We start from the raw sequence: 24982 nt of genomic DNA on the forward strand, positions 1-24982 counted from the left end.
CTCCTCTATATATTATTGAAGTCGAGTCGGAAAAATTACCTTTTTTTACCATTTTTCCGGATTTTACTCCAGTATTATAAGTCTGAATATTTTGAAAAAGTGTCCTCTATTCACATGTCCAAAATATGGTAACTCATTATACATCATACCATTTTATTACCATTGTAATATTATTGTCACATGTTCATCCCTCATTTTGGTTAACGTTGTACTTGTTAAATAGCGCTATCCAAGAACAAGGGAAAATTGCTCTTATATGTATTGGAATGTGATTGCAAATCGAAAATATGGAGTATTCCTACAATAACGGATCTACGCTTCAACCGATCAAGAGAACGTGAAATATGAAGTCTGATTGCCGGGAATGCATTTCTCCACCGCTTGGTTTTTCATTATGATGTCACAGATTGAATTAACGCTGAAAATTCTCAATAACGCGCAACGTTCAAAAATAGTGAATACATTTTATGCCCTCATAGGGGAGATAACGCTAGCAGCATCGCTGGGACGCACAGTTATAGATCGCGGTCAATGGCGAACGTTTTCACTAAACGTAGTAAGATACCAAGGACCACAACTCTCGGTGACTATGGAATGAGAAGCGGCGCCGCGAGGCACTTCAAGGACCAACATCGAATTACAGCGGAAGAAAACCAAAACAGATTTCTCCATTCACCAACGCGGCGTCAAAATCCCCAGCCAGCCGGTTTGGTCTATCAAAGTCCTTATAATAGATTTAGTAACGTGAGTGTGACTGCTGGATCGGCATGATTTCCATTCATTCAGTTTATGAAATTTATGTATGAATAATTAATTGCTTATTTCGCCGATGTGTCATCATCAAACTTACAGGTATTTGGAATATGGGACGTAAATCCAATGATACCAGCAATTCGGTGTGAAAAAACAATTCCACACATATGTAAGTAAATTTTTGTTTTTTTTTCTTCATAATGATCTACGCGAAGTAGAAGCTTGGCCTCAGTAGTATCTAAAAGCAGTCACTAACAGGCTCTCATGGACTGTGAAAAGTTAAAAACCGACCAGCTCTGCGGGGCGGAAGGGGCATAGATTCAGAGATTCATGGATTCATGCTGCTACATTCCACTGGGTATATAAATGTTCAACATCAATATAATTCGACCGTATCATGTGATGCAAATGATAGTCTTGCAATGGAACAGGACCTTTTTTACCCTAGCATCTTTTTTTAGCAAAATGCCATGGTGTGGCTCCCTTCCCCATAATATAAAGCCCACATGCATATACTTGACATGTCCTTGTTTGGTTGCACTATTAAAATCATGTTAATAAAAGAGAATGTTTGTACGTACGTCGTTTACTCATAATTCTATTCTTTAGGTCGAACTAATTTTGTTTGCAATCATAACTCTGAAAGCATCCAAACCAGTCTGATTCCGTCTTGTCGAGCAGGTAAGCGTATGCGTATCGACATGTGATCGACTAGCTATTATTCATCGTACGCTTCCGCTACATAGCACCTACCCTAACTAAGTGATAGTTTATAATTAGAAAGGTTGCTGAGTCATGTGTCCTATTTATCTAATTGGTTTTATCACTTGCGTAATTGCATATTTTGATCGATTTCAACAACCTGAATCATTCGAACGAAGCTGAAAAGATCAATAAAAATACGGACTTATACTGCTGTCTTTCGAATTTGTTGATTTTTTCTATTCAGGGAGAACGAGACAGCCCAATATCCGTTACGGAAAAGATTCTATACAACGAAATTCCTATACGTGGCCTGATGAAACTCCGAAGAAATTTCAAACTTTGACAAAGCCTACAAGATTCGGACACACGCCGTGTAGTAGCGCCCCAGCGGTAGGCATCGGTGAGACCGGAATAGGACATTCATGAACCTCGGATATTCAAGTTACTAGTCCTAGAGACGACGCATATCCCAATCCCCTACGTAAAACACACAACATGAAGCTTGAGTCCGACCCCACGGCCTGCGGTTTGCGTTACAAATGGACGCTCTCATGGACCGCAAAAAACGGGAATCTGACATATGCGGACGATGCAGAGAGCTGAGTTTGTGTTGCTACATTCGCATGCAGGAGATATGTATTTTCAAGGGCATAAGTATTCGACGACATCATCTGATGAAATTTATAGCTTTGCTATTGGATAGTGGTCCTAGACATTTTCACCCCAGTGCCCCTCCTGAAAATGTGACGATTTGGCACTCTCGTATCACAAGGCCCGTTGTTGATAAGACGATGACTGATAGGAATAAATTGTATCGGATAATACATAGGCGCTTCGCGGTGATTTGATCGTATAATTCTAAATAAGTGTGGTGAGTAGTTAGTAATGAGAATGTTTGCTAGCACTCATGGAAAATGTCTAAATCTATTATAACCTTTTCAGGATTCACATAATCAATCCAACCAAACTTTGTTCAGCTCCGAACGTCATCAGCCGTGGTTGTCGCGAAAGTGCTTCCCATGACGAAGCTGAACATTTGCGAAAGTTGCATATACTTTCCCAATACCTCAACTGGAAGGCCCAGTACGGTACTGCGAGCATGTCAGAGCTCCGGAAGTGGTCTAACTATTTCTCTGCCACGTCGAAGAAGAGGAGGCAGAAGACTTGACTCCGTTAACCATAGTTCTTGCTGCGAAAGACCAAAAGTTATTGTGTGATTGCTCTCTTGCCTATTGAAATTAAGCTACTAAGTACGATTAATTCGTACGAATGTTCGGTTCATTGATTGTGTCGTAGTGGTTTGACCAATGTACGGACATAATTCAGGCATTTCTGATGGCCGATTAGCCTACCGCTTAGTTACGAATAAATAATGATCAAACACACTTTATGCTCGGTATTTGGTGTTTACTCACAGCGTAACGAGCACATTGATGCACTCACTGCATGGGGATGATCTACGCGTAATTACATAATCACATTATCATTACCTCCTAATGAGTAACGAGCAATTAATATTTGTTTTTCTGCGCGTCGAAGGATCCGCTGGCTGAATATGTTTGCTTGCTCAATTAGATAACTTTCCGCGACATCGCATAATAGTTATTCTTCAAGCATCATTATGTAAGCTTATGCTCTGCTGTACCTTGACCCCGAAACCCTCAATTGACGGATATAAGGTATGTTTCATTGGACGAAAAATGGGCTCGATGGAAGGATTGTACGTTGTGAGATGTCACCACAACCAGGCATTTGAAAATTTCTCTTCTTCTGGCAATGGATATGATACTGTCGTAGTATAGCTATAGAACATCCACTAAGACACAAGCGTATATTTTCGAAGACACAGACTTGAGATAGAATTACTATTCGGTCAGATCGGACCTGTGAAAAAAAACGTGGTGGACATCCATGACTTTTCTATTTCACTCGTACAGATAAAGTGTACAGTAAAAAGATGTTGAATTTTGAGTGTCACATCATTTATAAAAATATGACTTATCGATATTTACCTACTATTATTAGACAAAACATTAGCTATATGGACTTCTCTTCGCTTTCCAAATGACATTTGATGAACATTCAACCCTGTTTTCGATAGTTGGGGTCAGAAATGCAAGATTCTACGGAGTAGGATTTTTATTTGAACGGTAGTACTTACATTTTCCTCATTTCAGATTTAGGCGAATATAATATTATATGGATTAACATGGAGTTACGGAATTGCTGCTTTAATGTATTTATTGTACTCACACTGCTAAACGGTAAGGACCACTTCGGAAAAATAACTGTCGGTCGTTTAGAAGCTGACAATTGCGCATTTTGCGCAAGCCTAAGAATGCACTCATACGGTGGCACGGGTGCGCGTAGGATGCATCGACTGGGTTCTAAAACGACATACGTTAGCACTGTGAATCCATTTTCATAATATACACGTGTATTCTGAAAATTTCGCAATGAAATACATGTCAAGGTATTAAACTTACTTCCAGAAGAACTTTATAAGACATTGCTCACTTCACTGATGATACTTACGATTTACCTCAAGACTATAAGCCGTTATATGACTAGACAGCGACCGTGTGTCAAACAGGTAAAACTGTAACAGCGAGTAATATTTATCATTATAGATTTTGAAAATTTTGACACGTTACTTAGGCTACGACGTACCACCACAACAGTCACATTTCGACTACTGACAGGGCCGCCTGCAGCCAATGATGGCTAAAACGGTCGCGTGGCTGGAATTCCGGCCACAGTTTCTGCGTCTGTAAAGCCTGTAAATCTTATAGTATCCATGACTTCCCCGCTATTATGCGCTCAACAAACTGAGATTGAGCGTAGAGGAAATTGCGGAGCTGGCTCGATAACCCAACGATAGCTTGGGATCACCATCATTCCGTGCATGTGCAGACAGAGATGAACTCTCCTTCAATGGTCTTGGTCTGTGGTCAATACTTGCTATAACATAACATAACATAACATAACATGGTTGGGTTATATTTTTATCTGAACAAGTCACACACAATGTACAGTGCGATAAGACACAATGCGATGTCATGAACAGATAGGAGGATGTAGAACGACACGCATCAGTAGCGATCCTTTACTCTAAGCCAGTGCTTTTCAACCTTTTTGAGCTCCATTCGCACTTTTTCTGTAAAATAAATTTCATTCGCACTAACCGAAAATTGTTATACAAAAAGATGAAGATACTTAACAGCATTTTGTTCAGATGTCCAACAAATTGGCTACTATGTAGCTTAAGCTATCAATTGTCTCATTGAAATGGCTACTTTTTTCGCTCGATTTGATTTCAACTACTTCACACTTAAACCAAACAAGTTGTTGAGTTTTGTACAAGAACGTCCACTAGTGCTTGGATGGCGAGGTCTTAAAATCTCTTCTGTGCGAGTAAATATGAGCGAATAGACTCACGAAACTGTGTGTTCGGCTCTTTAGATCAATCTTACTTGAGAATTCATAACAGTTTCATAACCTCCAAGCAGCTTTTTAGACTGCCACCAAAATCTGATTTTTAGTGGCATCTCGCAACCCGAGCCTCACCCATGAAAAGGAATTCATTTTTAATATTACAGTTGTATGCTACGATATTGCGGGCATGTAAAGTATGACATACAGAACGCACACGCCAAAATGATACCCATTACAGCTCTCAAAACATGTCTGACGCACGTGATTTCAAATTAGGATCAATAAATTCCTCTGCGTGTCGCATTTGTAGCCTACTACTGTCTATGCTTGCAAGAACGGGACTATTCCGTGCCGACAACGGAGCATAACCATATCGAAAGGTTTGGTTATCCAGCGTCGGTCATTTTGTAGAAGGTTTTGTTACCGCTCATGTTTTGGCACCGCATTTTATCAGCGGTTTGATGACCAAAACTTTGCGTCTTCAGGCGCCCCGACGCAGAAGGGGTTGTCCTGGTATTGAATAAAGTCTCATATGCTGGAAACCTCTCATTGCACACCCCTACTCTATAGTTCATCCCAACGGTCTTCGTCCGTGTTTTCTAGGAAAACCATTCGGACAGATCTTATCATGAATTTAAAGCAAAGGTCGGAAGATTCTCATGATCAAGTCATCTTTCTGCGTGTCTCGCTTATTGGCTACATCACCCAACACAGTGACCGTGGATATGTATAAACTATCGCAGGATTTTTTGCAATGATTTCAACAAATATTACATATACATATTAAAGATAGCTTTGGCACCATGTTGACCTAAACTTGTACCCTTTGCGGTCCATACTTCAATAACCCCATGAAGGGGTTGAAATTTGCGTTACACTTGCAAATGTGAACTTGCAAATGTGAATCTATAATGATGGTATTCTATCCACGTGCCTCGCGCTAATCGAACAGCTATTACAGCTAGCGAAAGAAAGCAGAAAGTTAGTTTAACGTCATTTTTCCAGCCTGTCACAGGCTCAGACGGGCTGATATACTGTATGTCTGCCGCTAAACTAGCTTCCAAACTAGGCTTTTGGTTACGTAATAATTATAGTCCAAAATATTAATTCACTACGGTTTGTGAGACCTACGATTAGTGGTGTGTCGTAAGTTAAACAAGTTACAAATGCGTCGCAACTACAAAAGTTGCACTGCTCTTGAATTTCCCATTAGATTTATTTGAAATATTCCACGTCAGAAAAATGAACGAATTATCAGTCACGATTTTCGTTCGCACTCATCCGGATTTTTCGTTCGCACCGTTCGCACCACCTCCGTCATTCGCACCGCAATTTTTTGCGTTCGCACCAGTGCGAACCGTCACACAGGTTGAAAAGCACTGCTCTAAGCTCTAACATCCACCCCGGCCTAGAGTGCCCGATGTCACAGTTCTTTTTCGATGTTGATCTGTTTGAAGCCGCGACCCTTTCTACTAGTTCTTTTCCATTCATTGTGAGTGCTTTCTTTCGTCGGGTCTTTCTCTGGGCTTTTTTTGTCGCAACGGCAACGGCATGGGAAGAGCAGCCCAGATGAACCTCCGACGGGAATCGAACACGGTTCGCCTGCGTGCTGGGCGCTTATCGTAACCACTTCCTTGCCAGACTCGCACGGCTTGAAATTTGATAAAATTGGTATCAATCGAAAGCTACCAAGGTACTGATTACGATAATATAAATTTTATTGTGCTAGTGGTCCTAGAAATACTAAAAATCAGCCTCGAATTTCGATCGTAACTAAGTTTGGTATTGTGACGCAGCAATGTCATCTGTAAGCAAGTGAGAAGCAGCGCAAACTATGGATAACTAAGGTAACCGGTTACCTTAGTTATCTATACGCAAACGGCAAGCGTATAGGCGATTGTGGCGCAAGCGATTTAGCATTCACACTATCACTGCGCTGCGCGGCGCGCACGCTTGCTCCGAGCTGTGGCTGCTTATTCCAGACTGTATTGCTGCGTCACCATGAAAAACTCAGTTACAATGCAAAATGAAAGGATGATTTTTGGGGTTCCAGGAACAACACAACAATAATATTTATATTTTCGTAATCAGTACCTTGGTAGCTTACGATTGATGCAAATTTTATCAAATCTTGCGCTCGGCAAGCCAGTCAAAATTTACCGTCAATTTGCCTTTATCCAAATGCAAAGTGTGACATAGACCAATCGCAGTGTGCCGTGAGATTTGCTTGTGTCCACACCATTGTAGGACACTGTGATCATAACTGTTATATTCTTTAATTCCGTTGACGAAACATTGGTCGGATGTTATGTAAGGCACCTCACCAGCCATGATTAGAGATTCATTCGATCGTCCAGTGTCTCATCACTGTACGTACATTGTACAATGTGTACAATGTACATATATTGTCATACCACTATGAAAGCAGTGACTAGTGATGCAAGAAATTATTAACGTGGCAACGGTGATAGTAATGAATCAGAAGATCATGACGCTTCATTTATATGATTCAACTCGAGTCGCGGTTTTTTGGTAACCCGACTTGACTCTAGTCATTTTCTCAAAATATGGAAAATAACTCGACTCGATTTGAGTTAATCTGTGTCATTACACATGAATCGGACCAAGTCATATGACTCGAGACTCAGACGGTCATGACCGATACATCATTGTAATTTCGAAAAATAGTAAAGTATTTTGTCTATTAGTACTTGAATTTAAAAATGCGACCAGAAACTGCTAAAAGTGATGAAAATTTGTATAGGCTAATATGAATGCGAACCATTTGATATCGCCAAGCAGAGTTGTGAAAAGTGGGTTTAACAAGACTTTAACTCGAAACTGAACTGTCAACGCAATGATTTGGACTCGAACTCGAGTCATAACACTATGACTCGTACTCGACCCTCTGCTCACCGACTTGACTCGGTGGTGAATTGAAAATATCTCGACTTGACTCGAGTCAAAACTATAAAAGTGAGAAAGACTTCTGACTCGGAACCTTGTGACTTGGTTGCAACCCTAATGTAGCCCTACTCATTGCTACCATGATGTAGGCCTACTCTTGACATGCTTATTCAAACATAGAAATGACATGTTCTGGGCCTACTTTTCAAGTATGGGTCCTGATACAAGACAAGTCGGAGTCTGAGAATTCCTTGAGTCGTAGTACAGAGGTGGTCTGTAACAAAGTACTTCTACTTTTTGAAGTACTTCAAGTAGATTTTGCCTACTTGCACTACTTCCCAGGCCTAGAATACTTACTTCATTAGGACCTACTTTTGAATTCCTATTTCTACTTGGGTAGAAATTTACAACAGTACTTCTACTTGAGTACTGACGATGACTACTTCACTCTAGTCGAGTCCTTTTCCATTGAAAAAAAATGAAAAATTGCGACCGGAGTCATGTCTTCAAAAAAATCCGTGACTCTTAAGTACTGCTATTACATACTGTTCAAGTATCGAGTGTAACCATTCGATAGTTCAGTTGACTCGTTCTCCATTTGCATCACAATGGACCTCACCCGCATGATCCCTACGCCAACACATCAATCATGTAACTCTGTGTTTTAAAACTGACCTGAATAACATCTGCGATGCATTCAGCCTATTGCCTCGCATCATGTCCAGCCGGCTGGACGGAAAGAAATGCCCGTTGCTACTCTGTCTTCAATACGCGGGTTTCATTTACTATGGCACGGTCATACTGCCTTCAACTGGGCGGTGATCTTGTGAGCCTTGAGGATGCAGCCGAGAGAGTAAATTGACTGTCTTTTTTATGTAGTTTTCAAATCAACTTTGGACAATCGTACATTTCAGGACTACATTTACAGCACATTCATCGAAGGTACAGGAGATAAATTTTGGGTGGGTGGAACTGATGTTCGGTATGAACAATCATTTGAATGGACAGATGGGACCCTATTCGACACGACAGTACCGTAAGTTGATCTTGAATTTTTTGACTATCTGTATTTCTTTGATTTTATACGGGATTCAATGTGTGACGATTGTGACATAATATCGGTCTGCTGGCTTAAATTTCTCCCTCTACTAGTGTACATCTTGAAGAGTTCTCGGCCAGCTGGCATAAAATTACCTTGGTTGATTATTAAATAAATTAATTATGGGAAGTTATAAGTCAAATATTCATTCAACAAATTATCCCATTACAACGAAATATTTTTCCTAAATCCTCAATCATCAATGGAAATTCAATCAATGACAATCATCATGAAAATTTTGTTGAAAAGATTTACTACAAACATAGTGTTTTAATAATAGTTACACATTTCATGAACAAATAATAAATATATAGATCCTATAATAACCCAAACTTTTCAAGCACTTCGGAGTAAAAATGTAAAACACCATACAGACACAACAGGCTGACAGATAATAGCAAAAGTTATTTTTTATTGTAAAAGCTTATTGATGATTATGTCAAAATTCGTAATGTTAAATTTACCCATGAGCCGCCCCATGGAAAGTATCATCCTAAAAGCTTCAGGTGTACTAAAAATGAGTGTATTGTCTATCATATTGAGATTCCGCATGACTCACTGCCTCTTCATCGTTGCCAGGCTATGGAAATTAGGACAACCGGACAATGGAGCTGACACGGGGGATGCATCTGTTCAGGAAGACTGCATAGCAATCAATGACGAGTCTACAAATCCAAATTCACGAGGCTCGTGGGATGACAACCAATGCGGCAAATCAAGGTGTCTCTTTGTCCTGCTAATTCGTTTTGGGAGCGTTTAGAAATTAGCAACTTGCCATATACAGGGCTTACATATGTGAAAAATCGGATGGGGATATTGCTGACTGCGATGAATCGGCTGGTTTTGAGAAGCATGGATCTTATTGTTACAAACTGGTGGAATCCGAGTACAACTGGCAAACGGTAAGTAAAGCATTTATGATAGTGGTGCGCTGGACTGCTCGTACATCTTCACCATGGGCTTCTCTACAATATCAGGTCACTAAAGGGTATCCAGCCAAGCAGTAACATACCCGTTTTGGTTAAAGAGATTAACTGATATGAATAAATTATCAGTGATCTTGAACACAATACTTTTGAACCTTTGCTTGTCTTGTAAAAGTATACAGACTTGCGCGGACTATTAACAAAATGAATCAACTCCTCGCAGAGCACAGGTTGGCGGCCACTGCTCCACGTCATTTGGTGTCTGACTTTATTGAAGGCTTGAGGAAGAATTTCGGGACATCATCGGAAGATGTTTTGATGATTTTTGACTTGACAAACCTACTCCCTCGTTTGAAAGCTTTGTTATCCTGTTTATACATGAGGCAGAAATACATTACTGTGGCAAATAATGTTGACCGGATACAGAGGCTGCAAATTTTTCAATTAGATGTTGTGACGTCATTTGTTTTCACTAGGTTGCAATAGGTATTCATGGCATCACTTCATTATTGAACAAATTTAGCCCCCTTAATTTTGATCCTCGCCATGTCATGACCTTTTGGGATGTCATGGGCCACCTGTGGTTCCTATATAACAGTGGTCGCGAACCTATATCTTGCATATATGCGCACTCGCAGTGCTGAGACGGTCTCTGCGCACAGAAAATCTAAGTTGCACACAAAAAATCCTAAGTGATGACCTTTTTTTAGTCGTTACGCACTGTTGTCCATGGGTCTGCGCACTGAGTTGGTGAGTGTGCGCAGACTCGTCAAAAATTAGAGGGAACATTGGTGATAAGTACGAGTTTTACAGAGAAAATGTGGCGCACATGACGAATCCCATGTAGTGAATTCGAATTAGTGCTATGATGACGTCACAAATTTTTCGTTTTGACGGAACAATTGATTAGCATGTATGGCTCTTTGGGAGTTGAAATTGAAAAATTAGGGCCAATATGACTCTTCAGACAAAAAATGTTCCCGACCGCTGCTATATAAACTTTGACCCCGACATGACCAGATAAAAGTCATCACTAGGGCAAGTTTTTGCAACTTTTTTTACAGCTTCCGGCAGCTTCCTAAATACTCGTAAGATATGTAGAATGCTGTTTTAAGCTGTTTGAAGGAATCTTATGGTGCAACTTTTTGCAAGTTTTGTCCATTTTTTTTTCATGCAACTTTTTGCAACATTTTGCAACTTTTTCGATTTTCAATGAAAGTATTTTCGATTTTGGTGAAATACACGGCCAAATTCGACCGAAACACCGTAAATTGGCATCGAAGTAACGCTTTTACGGGTATTTCGAGAGCTGAGCCGGAAAATTGCCCCCCCCCTTTTTTTTTAGTCAACCGAGCAAAATGTGGTCTGTTGCAACTTTCCACGGATTTAACTGCAACTAAAACTTGCCCTAGTCATCACGGTATTGACAATGGACTTACAACTAATAACACTGGTCAACAAAATGAAGAAAAAATTTTTTGGCAGAACATCTAGGAGCCGTTTCTGGTGTTTTCAAGGCTGCTGATTACGAATATCGCATGAGTTCTGCCAGATTGGCTATTGAAAAGAAGATATTTAAACCCCAAAAAAAGCTTAAAGTCACTGTATTTATCCTTGAATATTTCACTTGGTAAGAAGTAAATCCTATATTTTTCTACTTTTATACTGCGCATAAATAGATGATTGATTATTATGAACACTCATGTCTTTCTCAGTTATTCCATCAATAAAACGTGACCTGATGCGAGAACTTTGTTTGTTAAAAAACCAGTTTGTCAAGCCTAAAAATTGTACTTCTGCACAATGGAAATATATTTTCTACTGCACCAATTGGTCATTCTACCAAGATCAAAGAGTAGTATAAAGCTAACAAGTTTGTCCTTGGAACGCCTAACTAAAATACTCATATGCAACTCATCTCTTTTCACTTGTAAATGGATAATTTTCCGTAAAGCCAACAAATTGGGTATAGCTAGTATCCATATCAAATAAGAAGCTTAAATCTGGAGTCTTTGATGGATCTCAGATTCGAATACAGACTAAGGATTACAATTTCTTATTAAGAAAGGTGCTCACTGCATGGAATCCTTTCTAGGATGTAGGGAATAAAACTTTTCGAAAGATCACAAAGCACGCAACTACAAACAGTTGATCCAAGAGTTTGTATCTGCATATGGAAAACTTTGAGCAAACATGAGCATTAAATCTCACTTCCTGTTCAATCATCCTGATATATTTTCTGATAATATTGTTGATTAGAGGGAATAGAAAGAGGAACGGTTCCACCAATACATCAAAACAACAAAAGAAAGATATCAGTGCACATGCGTCGAACATATTATGGCATATTATTGCTGGAACCTTTTAAAAAACTGCACTAAATTGCTTACAACCGAAAATAGTACAAGAAACAATATAAGTTTTTATTATTAAATTCCAACTGATTATTTTGAATTTGAAATAGGGTTTGACATAAAACTGATTCAATTAATGCAATGTTATTTGAGTATTTCGTTATGTACATGGTATCCGTGAAAGTCTCCAATTATGATAAATCTAATGCTCTGAAACATAATTCTGTTGATGTATTTTGATTTAAAACAGTCTTCAGCGTGTCAAAATAACAAGTAGATTGAATTTCTGAACTTTATAGTACAACTGAGCCGATTTTTATTGAGCCCGTACCGCGAAAATATGAGATTTTAGTCAAAAGAGTCCCATGGAATATCTCTAAAAATAGAGCCAATTTGAAAAAACTAAGGTCATACTCCGAATCAGTGCCCTTCAGAACCCCCAAAACCACTCTTACTTTGTCTGCCTAAAAATATGTGTTCACCAGTGTAATTTATGTTAACCCAAAATATCAATAATTGAAATTCATATTGGGTTATTAACCATACACTATTTCACCTTTTAGGCTGAAAAAACTTGTGAAGATCTATGGAATTCCGAACTTACAGCGATTACGTCTGTCGAAGAGCAAACCGTTATCAATGACATGAGATTGAAAGTGAACAAAGATATATGGATTGGTCTATCTGATGTTGTAAGTAGCTGTGCGACTATAATTATAATGCCCCACCTTCTGATCATGTTTAGTAATAGAGAGAGAGAGAGAGTATTTATTTTCATCCAACTGAAATACATAACAAACAGACAGCAATAATGGTACAGAAAATACGCATGCACAGTATTCGGTATCTGATAGGAATGATCGATATGACCTTGGAGGTCAATTAGTCTGATTACACCCGCATCAAACAGGTATACTTATCTCTATATACAGTATGACTGCAACAAATGTTAGGTAAAAGGGAAAAAAAATAAAATTAAAAGATGGTAACATGCCTTGTATATTATGATATTTCTTTTGTCTTTGCCACAACTTCTGCTTATTACGAATTGAATGAAATGTAAAAAAGGAGTTTATTTTTGTGGTTACTCTGATATTCAACTCAAAGGCCAATCGTTTGATCGAATTCAGATCTATCAAGTTGTCAGTAAAATCCCTACACATGATGACTCTTGTCTAAACAGTTTATAACCTTTGTCAAAACTTGATCTAATTCTGTATATTTTACTGGACTATGCAGTGTCTGTAAACGCCTGTTAGCCGCCATATTTCTTTGAAAATTTTTGAAAAATATATTTGAAAAAGTTGACCACTTATTGTGTCTTTCTGGTACCTCTATCCAGACAGCATATTTAGAGGTGAAGGTAGCGTTGCTGTAATATATTCTGAACTTTTCCCATATCGTCTTGAAATGTGAAGATATTTCATGATACGATGCGGAACATATTAAACTATTAATCCTCTAAATCCAACTCGTCATGAGTCAATAGCCCGTCATTACGGTTCATATCATCAATAGGATACGCCAGGAACTTTACGCTGGAGCAATGGACACGACGTGCTTACCTATACTAATTGGGCGTCAAACGAGCCTACAGCTGTGTAAGTCTGAATATCATTTCATAATAAGTATGAAATGCCATTATAGGCTATTCAATTTGGTTGGCGTCTTTTGAAAAAATCGAATGAATGTTTTACGATTAAAATTGAAAAATGAATTGTTAGCACTGTAGAAATGCTGCTCCTGTATGATATATATTGAATAATTGGAAGGCCTATATATGGAACCTCGTTGCATGCACCTAATATTAAAAACAATCCTATAAGAGAATCATTCCCGATCATCGAAACCATTGTCATATTTACAGAGCTCCTGGTAAAAGCTGTGTCCAGTCAACTGTTGCTACCGATGGACAGTGGAATAATGCAGAGTGTACTGACCAAAAGCCATTTATTTGCCGCAAAGGCTTGAGAGGTGAGTCGTACAGTTCTGTCATGTGTTCACAAGTATTCCTATGTTGTTATTGTTTGAATCCACACTGGCTGCTTTAATGATTGAAGGCTGCAGATAAATCACAGCATGGTATTGCTTGTGTTTGCTCGGTAGTTCCAAGGTGTCTTTGCCCATACAATATACGGTATATATTGTGATGTGCTATTGGCAATCATTAGGAGACAACGAATAATATTTTGAATAAAGTTTCCATGCTGTTCGACGATGGATGAGAAAGCCTTGTGGTAGAGTATTCGACTTCTTCATTGGTGGATTGTGGTTACGAGCCGTGACGAAGTCAGGCTAAATAAGACTGTAAAACCGGTATATCCGGCTAACCCACTAGGCAGCTGGCATTCCGGGATAGCATGGAGAGGAGAAATGGTGATCCTGACTCGATACCTTTCCAGTTCCTTGGCATGACTGTCGCCCAAGCACCTGAAGGCACTGACAAAAATTAACATAGGAGTATATGGTGTTTTCAATGGCTTTTTTTTCAAGCACTGTGATAGCACCCCTAGTCCGACAAAGTGTTATGTGATTATTTTTATTACAAGTATGTGAACGCAATCAAGTATTGACTGATTTTGTTCAGCTGTGTGTCCTGCCGGTTGGATCTATGGCCACGGGAAGTGCTATGAATTTATTTTGAATGAAAACTTCTTCCTCTCATGGACGCAAGCATACAAGTATTGTACGGCCCAAAATTCGCGAATGCTGAAAATACAGAAGTAAGATGAATTTTCCGATAACTACTGGTGTGTATGACAAACTATAGTCTTTGTCCATGAGACTAGAATGTTGATAGCATATTTTATTTATTTTTTGGGTCTTTTAATCATTTTTGAAGTTGAAAGCATTTATTTTGTAGTGCTTCATATTAAACCTTATTTATAATATGACTCATGTATTCAGTGACGACGAACAGCATTTTATCTCCTCATTCGGAACAGAGTTATATAAAGAAGGAGTTTTGCAATTGTGGCTTGGTATTTCTGGTAAGTTATTTTGGACAATGCAAGTCGGTGGAAAATGGTTTTTACTTACTGGTATCTACAGCTTTGAATGTAATGTAAGTCTGTACAACAATTACAGGTAATTGATAAAAAAGCAAAGTCTTTTTAGTGTCTGTACATGATGAAAAATAAATTGAAAATTGACAAAACAAACCAAAAACAGCAAATTTTAGGCGGTGTATGTAAATTCTTTATTGTAAAACAGCAAGCCCCCCTTTTCAACAGCTGAAAGCAACAATACTGTATCTTAAAATGCATAATCTATTCAAATATATGTAACAAAAACAGTCAGCCTACCCCCAAAATGTGTTTTTTGTTCTGGCCAAAGAAGTAAATAGATTTGCAATTCAGCAATAGTCGCTTCAAAATTCATGGTATTCCTTGACCATATTATTTTTTCAGTACTGGAGATTGTAGCTTTAGAAAGATGATACCGGTAGTTAAATGTTTTTTACTTGCTTGCTACAATGATACATGCTACATTAGCTGATAATATTCTCTTCACATCATAAGGATGCGATCGGTTAGCCACAAGGTACAATAAAGAAGCCTACATACTGCATACATGATTACATAAAATTTGATTCAAGTATCACACTACTTGTACTTTTCAGTTGCTAACTGTGTTTTGATGATGAATTCAGTCCATTATATTTATAACTAACATCTATAGACCGGAAAACATGATCATCCGATCTCTGTCAGATATCTCCTGTGTTCAGATATCGGCCATGACCAACAGCTGACGTGGACAGATCAAAGCGCCATTACTTATACACAATGGGATGGAGCACACATCCCTCGAGAAGACCAAGATGATTGCGCTCAGTTTTACCTCGGAAAGTGTAAGAAAGTCATGTTTACATTGACATGTCAACGAGACTATGCTCAAATTCTAGTTTTGTCCTCTAGTTTCATGGTAGTGTGCCACCGGTCATTATGGAGTTTTTGTTCTAGAACCACTGACAAAAGCTTGTGGTGTGGAGTTTTCATGATATCACAGTTTTGTTGTGTTTTGAAATGATAAAAATATAATAAACTGATGCATCCTGGTCAGATGTGACTATTATTTTTAAGAATGATTCATATACCGACTCACTATTGTCCAGATTGGCCATAAAGTCATTGGAGTGAATGTTATAAAGTAGGCTACAATTTTGCGGGCTCTTCTGCTATTAATAAGTTTATATTTCGGTTCCTACGGTGAGTAGTAATTTCAAGAAGAATTTATTTAGCACCTTGAGAAGCAGAACATTTTTTCGTGATTTACGCAAAATCTTGTTGTCGATGAGATGTTTTGATCATGATATCCTCCACCAGATCTACATCATTAGAGGATAGACGCATCCTGTAATTTCTAAAGTCGTCACCCCTTCCCCCGATTATCTGCTAAATGTATGCGACCCATCGACCAAACATTCTTTCGAAATTACGTACTTGATTACTATTCCTCATTTTCTACGTCTACTTGCAGCATTTCTAACGTTTCTTAAATAGTGCTGTCACTTGTAATTGAGTGGAATCTACGTCGTTACTAATTTGTACTTGAGTAGCAATGCTGACTACTTTAACACCTCTTTATATATGTACAATATACATATCTACCATGTCGTCTTACCAATATATTTTCATTTCTACAATAATGACTGTTATAGTCATTTAAAGAGAGCTGTTTTATTTAGCTTTATCGAATTGGGAACTTCTCACCTGCTACTCGCCACAGGCTTTCGTTTGCGAGGTTACCGAAGGAACGCCGATCTCTGATATTGAAGTGCCGGATGGTTTGTATATAGTTCTTCTACGTGAAAGTGTACCCTACAAATCGCACTATTTGTCACTCTGCTATGGAAACCATAGCTTCCCAATGATATTCATTAAATCCATGTAGTGGTATGAAATAGGGCCAATATACTTGAACGCTCGAGTAACTTAGGCCTTGTCACGAAACTAGGTAGTGTTTCTTAGCAATTTAGGTCCATGCAAAAGATTAATGTGAATATTTTTGGATATTTAGACAGTTTTGGTGGCATATTACAGGGGTGTCAAACATACAGTATGCGAGCCGCATTCGGCACGCCACACGATTTCTTCCCGCACGTTTGTAAAAAATGTTGAGATGTTTCGAAGTAAATACTTCCGTTAAATAGTCCCTCAAGACAGCAAATGTCTAGTATGTTCAAAGGCCGCATTGTAACCACTCGACTGCGGCATTGTAGTTTCACTCTAGTTACCACTAGGAACAAGCCGGCGACATTGACACCCAATTTCGAGAATGCAAAAAAGTGCACGAACACCGAGTTGATGGTTTTAGGGAAAACTGTCCAAAACGTAATTATTCACAGAAGTGCAAACTGCAAAACCGCTACATGCAGTTTAGTTACACAAAAATATATTTCAAATATCTGTGGTCACACTGGTGTGTCTCTTCCGACTCTAGAGGTCCCCGGAATGCAGAGAAACCTGAATCGTGATTTATAATAATAAAGAGCTTCTTGGAGGTACAGAACTTCAATATACAATTAAATAGTATATTCATATTGAAATGAACCCGAATATTTTCGGCTGACACTCGTCAGGGGTAATCGTCAGCAACTAGTAGAGAATTGGAAAGAACATCGTATATCAACAATCGTATCACAAAATATGACGTCACCAGCATGAAATTTCGAATGAGAGAGCGTTCAATGTACTATTTTTAGGTGGTACACGAACTCCTTTTGTTGACAGAGTTTTGGTTGGTGTATTTTGATAAAAGTTGATTCCAAGGCACACAAATGGAATTGTGAACGGCCTCGCCCTACGATTCGAAATCGGTCGTCTCGATAATTATTCGCACAAATCGGATTATCCAACAGATGTTTGCCGATGGCAGAATGCTGATCGATCAAAGGCCATTAATTCTATAAACCTCATTCCAACGTCTGCGGATACGGTTAAACCTCTTTTATTCCTCACAACGCTTACACAAGGTGAACGCCAGATTACGACTAAAGCAAGGTAGCATGGAAATATGCTAGGGTTACCACACTTCCTCTTTTAAGTGGATTTGTCCTCTTTTTTGACTTTTTTGAAAGTGTCCTCGGTGGACGCCCAAAAGTCCTCTTTTTTGAGAATTTTGGTAGGCTAAATATCGGGCCAAATTCGACTGAGATACAGTAAATCAGCACTGAAGTAACGCTCCGGCGGCTATTTCGGGAATTGAACCGGAAAGCTGACTTTTTTTTTGTCAATCAACCACTCGGTGGGAAAAATTTACCATTTTTTCAGGATTTTCCTCCGGTATTGCAAGTCTAAAAATTTCGAATAAGTGTCCTCTTCAGATTTCCAAAATATGGTAACCCTAAAATATGCCAACTTTTATGGGTGTTACCGCTGATCATCGTATTTTTATCAACTTCATTGTTCGCGAATAAAAGAGTCGCTACTTGCAACAAATAAACCCCCTATGATCCGTGATACAATGTAATATCTATGACATATATAATGCTTGATGAGAAAGTAAAGAAAGTGAAATAAGAAAGTAAAAAGCAAGGACGTGGTGCAACATGGAATCAGTTGACTGATGGTGCTGCGGGCCGTGAGCGATTTGAAAGTTTGAATCTGGCCCACGACGTACTTTGAGTTTGACATCCCTGGCAAAGGGTTTTTATTTTACTAGTGGCAGCCGGGGCAAGATTTCCGATGAGATAAAAAATTAGGGTATTGTGCGTTACTCCTATTGTGCACCATATGTCAATCCATGTCGTGGATTTTTCATTTTCATGCATTGTGCCGACTGTACACAGAGATTTACTGGAAATGTGATGGCAATATTGATACTGACAATGCTGATACTGCCGTTATTGGCGATTGGAGATTGCATCCCCCATACTGCTACCTGTTTGGGAGTCAGACCATGCAATGGGAGGAAGCTGAGGCAGAGTGTGTGAGGCTGGGCGGTCATCTCGCAAGCATTCATAATTCAGATCAACAGTCCTTCATTGCTGGTGAGTGGAGCGCACTTTCACAATTGCCTACGTGCTATATTCATCAACCTATTCCTTGTCATCGTGTGATAGTCTGGAGGCGACCACCACAGGTTTTACTTAGTTACATTTCTATTTCACAGCACATTTATTGGGGCAGACTTGGATCGGTTTGAATGACAAACAACTAGAAGGAACTTATAAATGGACAGACAACACACCCTTTGTAAGTGGTTTATGTATTCGGGGTACTTAGATCTGAATACTGACTCCAGGGTTATTATCGAATGGACGAGTTGCGACTATCATAACTCTGGAACTAATCGGAACTTCAGAGAGTACAATTTCTTTACCTAAAATATGCTATATTATACTAAAAACAGACAAATGGTTACTTGATAATCCGCTAAATTACGACGATCATTTGGCTACTGGTAGCTGGTAACTAATGCAGAGTTCTTTTGTTGCGCAAGAATTTCTCTAACTGGCAACAAGGAGAGCCTAATAATGCCAGTCCTGATGAAAACTGTGTCCATTCGTGGGCTAACGAGAATGCGGGATGGAATGACGAAGCTTGCACACGTGGCGACCGAACTTACGTGTGCAAAACCGATGCCGGTGCCTACTAACATACCTCATCATCTGTAGAGTCACCTGTTCTAATCATGTGTGCTGCATAATCCTGCATTATTGCATGCCATGGTAGCGTTCTTTGACTGACGTAGAGTAGAAATTAACTCGCTTTAATTGGTCATGAATTGTAATTGATCGTTTGAAGCCTTCTGCGATCACCCACTACCTCACAAAAGTCACTGTATGAAATAATACTATATCTCTCCATTAAGTACCAGTAATTGACTTGATAAGGAAGCCAAAAATGGGAGGAATCAATTGAAAAGCTGTTTTGAAGATATTACTAATCAGATTGCTTGGTTAGTCGTCTTTCATATTTTTAGGGATGATATGAGTTTAGGGAGATAGTGTAATGGTGATGCCACCGGCTTCTTGATCAGTAGGTCGTGGGTTCGATCCCCGGCTGGGTCAGACCAAAGACTCGAAAACTGGTGTCCGCGGCTATCCTGCTAGGCGCTCAGCAATCACGGATAGCATGGAGGAGAAAAATGGGGGTGCAGACCAGATGACCTTACTATAAAGGCCGTATCATATCTCCGTCGTCAAAGCATCACGATGGTGCAGATGAAAAAGAATATCGTCTCTTTCTCTCACTCTCTCTCTCTTCATGTTCTCATTATCCAGCCAGCTTAAATAGTGAGTGGGTAACGGACTGGCTCTGACATGTAATATATACTGCTTTCTATCAATGTTAGTAAATATTCACCTCATATGTAAAATAGGAAATCATACATATTTCAAATTCTTTTTGGGATAAGTGTGTCTTAGGAGAGGACAAGACTGTCTGAAAGATTGGTGTAATGGCAATGGCATGAATAAATGCTTTCATGGCACTGAAACGAATTCAATATTGAATTATATGTCATTGTTCCACGAAAATGACCACATGTTAAGCTAATGTCTCTTCCGTGGACAAGAAGAGCAAATAGATGCATATCAGGCATCACAGTAAATATGTAATATGGAAACGGATAATGCTGGTTAATCACAAACGCCGATCCCCGCGACACGTACCTCGCATACTCGCATACTTTCCAGAACTTTACTAATTGGAAAGTCGCTAACGTGCCCCAGCCAGATCAGGACGGAGATTGTGTGCGGATCATTGGAGTTGATACCGATAATGCGTGGGGCCAGTGGAACGATCGCCCTTGTTCAGAAACAATTCGATTCGCCTGCCAAAAGAACGCCGGTACTGGGCTGCACAGAAACAATTCCGCAGCGTGTAGAATCCGCGTGCTTGATCCTGTGACATTAATACTTTAATCGAATTCCTTGAAATTTCAAATCAAGATAAATTAATTTTGCCTTTATTGATCGGCCGACAATTGGAATTTGATGAAGAAATTGTAAAAAACAATTATGCTTGGTTGATTGTGACTTGTGAATATGGAATAACTAAATCAATATCCTTATAGTGAATGAACTGATGCATATAACAGATTTTGTATGGTCATGGTCATGATCGTTCTCAGTGGGGCAGCTCGAAATATTTTTCACAATAGACGTCCAATTTTGTTGTATTTCGAATCCATTACAGCATGAAACGTAGCCCCAAACTCCACATGACACCCACACACTGCACTCAGCATAACCATCTGGAACTTGCATGGTGTAATCAAATCTTGATTTCAATATCTTGCGGCTCATAACCGTATGCTGAACCTGAATTCTTTTTCAGTACATCTTGCCGAACCTCAGCCAGTGCCTACTCTACCACGTAAGTCATTTATCGTATATCAAATTAAATACAAGACCGATATACGTATCCGTAGAAATACAAGCATCAAACTACTCAGGTCGATATTTATAAACCTTTCCAATGACGTCATCACTCCTGCAAATATTCCAAAGTGACAGATCCTTCGCTACTGCTGGATTGATTTATAAGGACATGGAGCTCACTTCTTGCTGAAAATGATAAATAGTTGTGTTTATTGAACTACAATATACGGCTGTTGGGGTTTGATTGTAAATAAAAAAAAGGTTTATCCGGTATATGTTTTTCAAATTACCATTGCTAATATATAAGTTCTCATTACAATGATTTTCAACTCTTCTACTCATCCTCACAATCCACTAAATCAGTGAAATATATCATATTGGCCCATTAACGTTCAATGAAAAACACCAAGTTTCAACAGAATGATCAAATGAAAATTCATTCGAACAAATGAGAAGGTTGTTGGCTGGATTTTGTCCACAAGATTGAGCAGCTTATGTCAGCTAATATCAAGTATGTTGTGTAGTTTGAAATTTATGTTAAACAGGGATGAGAATCCTGACTTCCACAACCATGTTGGGGTGAAATAATACATTTTTCATATAACAATATGACAATTTTTGCTGATATGCGGGTATAATGAAGACGCTTGGATGCAAAATGCAGTGTCAGACACATCTTGAAATAACGCAAGGCCTGAATCATTTCCAAGGTCAATTATCTCCTCACAATTGAGAAAGGAATTAAATTTAGTCTGTAGGGTGTCTACATGCACTTTTAGTTAATCTCTAATCTCATCATCCACATCTGACAAACATACGAAACTGTTAAACATCTGAAACTTTACGTCACCAATTGCTCACCTTCTCAACAAATATCAAGGTTTATAGCAGAACCAGAACTGCTACAATTGTAAGCAAAATGATTAGGTAGAGCTTGTACGCTATTAACCTGTCGAACCCTTGTGTTCTTAACATGATATCTGATGTGATATCACTGTATACCATACAAAGACTATTGCCTGCTGAAAGCAGCGTCATGATCCATAGGTTTAAAATCCCTATTGTAAAATGTCACATTCTAATATTAGCAGAAAATATCGGCTTTATTGCGAAAAGTCTCTTACTTCGGTAACGGCTCAAGATTCCGATATCTGTCTGGGTCTAATTATGCTGTCAACTTTACAGCCGACGCGAACACTATTCAGTGTGGCACCGACGGATACTTTCACTACCCTGGGACTAACAAGTGTTATAAAATCGTGCAGGACTATTCAAGGTATAATCGAGCGAGATAAGTTTTGCGTTTTTTTCCGATATTCATACCAGTATGTGTTGTTACAGAACTTGGCAAGAAGCAAGGTTGGACTGTATGAAGGAAGGCGGTGACTTGGCCAGCGTTAACTCACCGAGCGAGCAATCTTTCCTTGAATGTAACAAAATGGCTTCATGAATCTCTCATCGGCGGTTGAAATATGTTGATATTTTTTCGAAGTGAACGCTGCGTTAGCCACGAAACAGATCGCTTTATGGATTGGCGCTGAAGACTCGAAAAGCGGGCTGATCAGCGCGCCTGTGGTTGATATTACGGATGGAGGATGGAGGTGGTCTGACGGTTCGCCATTTAACTACATCAACTGGAATCCTGGTAAGCAAAATGATGATATGGTAACACAGTACTTCTAGCTACTTGACCGTTTTTAGGCACAACTACTTCCTTTTAATACTTCGTATTTTGAAAGTATCAATTGGCTTGGAGATAATTTTGGATTGATTTTGTGTGGTGATATTGTTGCTAGTGTCCATAAAGACTCGCAATTTGTAGAGCCAGGTCTTAGAATACAAAGATTGAGTTACTTATTCAGATTTATGATCGTCTATTACCATCTTAGTATAGAATTCAAAGTGTCAGAGAACTGCAATGCTTTTAAAGTGCAAGTCAAACCACTTGACAAAGTTCTTCATTCAAACGCCCATCTCCGCCTAGGGGCCTCCTGTAGTAAGTAGATGTTAATCAAATGAGATGTGCAAGAAATTCCAAAACGTAGCATACAAATGAACTTTCAATGAAAAGGACCAGATGCTAGTCTGCATGAAGTGCAGGTAACTTTGACATGACATACCGTAATTTGGTAGTCTCAGACTCAAGCTAGTATTGATTCATCAACATGCAGCCCGCAACTTCAGTTATGGTTGTTACTTTAGTATAATGCACGTCATTATATGTGGTGCTTCGAAGCGCTGAATCTATTCTAATTTCCAGGCGAACCTAATAACGTGAACAACGAGGACTGTGTTGAAATGCAAGTTTACGGTGGCAGATGGAACGATTTGAAGTGTACCGACTACCGGGGATACATTTGCGAGAAAGTAGACGAGGACTAGTAAGCTAGCACTCTTTCATCTGCGTAATGTATGAAATAAAACGCCATATCACTTCCCGAATCAATAGCACCAAGCCTACACCAGCATCTAACTTTAATGTCAATTGAAACTGATTTGATGTGGATACTTTGATTTTACATGTGTAAACCAGTACCCTACAAAGTTTGACGAATTTATCCAGGTAAATAATGTAAATGTTTTTATTGTATCATTTTGCTTTAATAGGATAGCAGCGCAGTTCCGTTGACATCATCAATATTGCTTATAGGCATTTGCTAAATAACTACCTGTGGGATGACCTTGTCTTTTCCTTTGCTTTGCATCAGCTCTACACCTGCGCCTACTAGTGACTGTAATGGGGTTGATTGTTGCTATCGTCATCTCGGTGTAGAAAAAGGTGGAGCTATCGGCAACAGGCAGCTGACTGCTTCGTCACAGATGGATAGCGCCTCAGGACCGGACAGAGGCCGGTTGAACACCTACGATCAATACATGTGAGTAGCGCGATGTACTACACATTCTCAACTTGTTTCGCCATTCAATTTAAGATGTCAAGGAACAGTGCTCAGACCATAGCCTGTGAATAAATAGAGAATGCTCTTAACCAACTAAATCAATCTACGTGAGAGATTGTTGGTGATTATATTTGAGGGATTTTCATATGGAAATGATTCCTTTCCATTGCTTTACATTGTAAAAAGGTATTTTATTGTTGAATTTACAGGCACATGGGTAGATGTGTACGTGGATTCCTTGGACCTGGTTATTCGAAGGATTAGGGATCTATTGATGTTGATATTGATTGTATTAATGTGTTTATGTATTGGAGGGGGTTTTTGTCGAAACTTCCATTTCGAAATAGAAACCATTTCCTTTTGTAATGACGATTCAATCTCCAAGATTTCTTCGCTCATTTGTAGTTCAGCAAATCGTAGCACAACACATTGTTCTGTTTCGACTGAAAATGTGATACATTCTCTCATGTAACTCATCGTTCTTCTGGATGAATTAGTTGTAAGAAATTAGGACATGTTGCAGTGGATTTTCTCACTTGTGACTCCTGTCAGGCTGCCAAATATCCAGAATTGAT

The 24982-nt window shown here is 39.0% G+C and overlaps 2 protein-coding genes across 8 annotated transcripts in view; both read left to right on the forward strand.

Annotated features, from left to right (window-relative positions):
* The first annotated feature begins 433 nt into the window (after positions 1-433).
* LOC145459099 (uncharacterized) lies at positions 434-2843 on the forward strand. Of its 3 annotated transcripts, none has more exons than XM_080337702.1 (5): positions 434-744; positions 853-922; positions 1363-1434; positions 1703-1848; positions 2401-2718. In XM_080337702.1, exons 1-5 carry the CDS (start codon positions 532-534, stop codon positions 2479-2481), a joined length of 582 nt encoding a protein of 193 aa, XP_080193828.1. In that variant the 5' UTR covers positions 434-531; the 3' UTR covers positions 2482-2718. The 3 variants fall into 3 exon arrangements, with proteins under 3 accessions (XP_080193828.1, XP_080193826.1, XP_080193827.1); XM_080337700.1 differs by having other exon boundaries at positions 436-744; positions 2436-2843; XM_080337701.1 differs by having other exon boundaries at positions 438-744; positions 1703-1858; positions 2436-2843.
* Positions 2844-3600: 757 nt separating this feature from the next.
* Positions 3601-24982, forward strand: part of LOC145459097 (secretory phospholipase A2 receptor-like) — a 58966-nt gene continuing 37584 nt past the window's right edge. For 3 of the 5 annotated variants that reach the window (XM_080337694.1, XM_080337693.1, XM_080337695.1), the window contains exons 1-21: positions 3601-3722; positions 8502-8653; positions 8715-8836; positions 9479-9619; positions 9684-9801; positions 12743-12871; positions 13698-13780; positions 14047-14153; positions 14767-14902; positions 15087-15169; positions 15910-16032; positions 16870-16968; positions 18973-19173; positions 19296-19378; positions 20824-20977; positions 21467-21505; positions 22696-22786; positions 22852-22940; positions 23003-23155; positions 23771-23891; positions 24219-24386. In XM_080337694.1, the coding sequence (XP_080193820.1) occupies positions 3668-3722; positions 8502-8653; positions 8715-8836; positions 9479-9619; positions 9684-9801; positions 12743-12871; positions 13698-13780; positions 14047-14153; positions 14767-14902; positions 15087-15169; positions 15910-16032; positions 16870-16968; positions 18973-19173; positions 19296-19378; positions 20824-20977; positions 21467-21505; positions 22696-22786; positions 22852-22940; positions 23003-23155; positions 23771-23891; positions 24219-24386 (2447 nt within the window). In that variant the 5' untranslated portion in view covers positions 3601-3667. Of the gene's footprint in view, positions 3723-8501; positions 8654-8714; positions 8837-9478; positions 9620-9683; positions 9802-12742; positions 12872-13697; positions 13781-14046; positions 14154-14766; positions 14903-15086; positions 15170-15909; positions 16033-16869; positions 16969-18972; positions 19174-19295; positions 19379-19625; positions 19771-20823; positions 20978-21466; positions 21506-22695; positions 22787-22851; positions 22941-23002; positions 23156-23770; positions 23892-24218; positions 24387-24982 lie in introns of those variants that run through there. The other 2 variants (XM_080337697.1, XM_080337698.1) reach the window with 2 other exon arrangements.

The sequence above is a fragment of the Botryllus schlosseri genome, chromosome 16 (genome assembly GCF_051294905.1).
Source record: "Botryllus schlosseri isolate E-star chromosome 16, Bs_hap1, whole genome shotgun sequence".
NCBI classification, from domain to species: domain Eukaryota; kingdom Metazoa; phylum Chordata; class Ascidiacea; order Stolidobranchia; family Styelidae; genus Botryllus; species Botryllus schlosseri.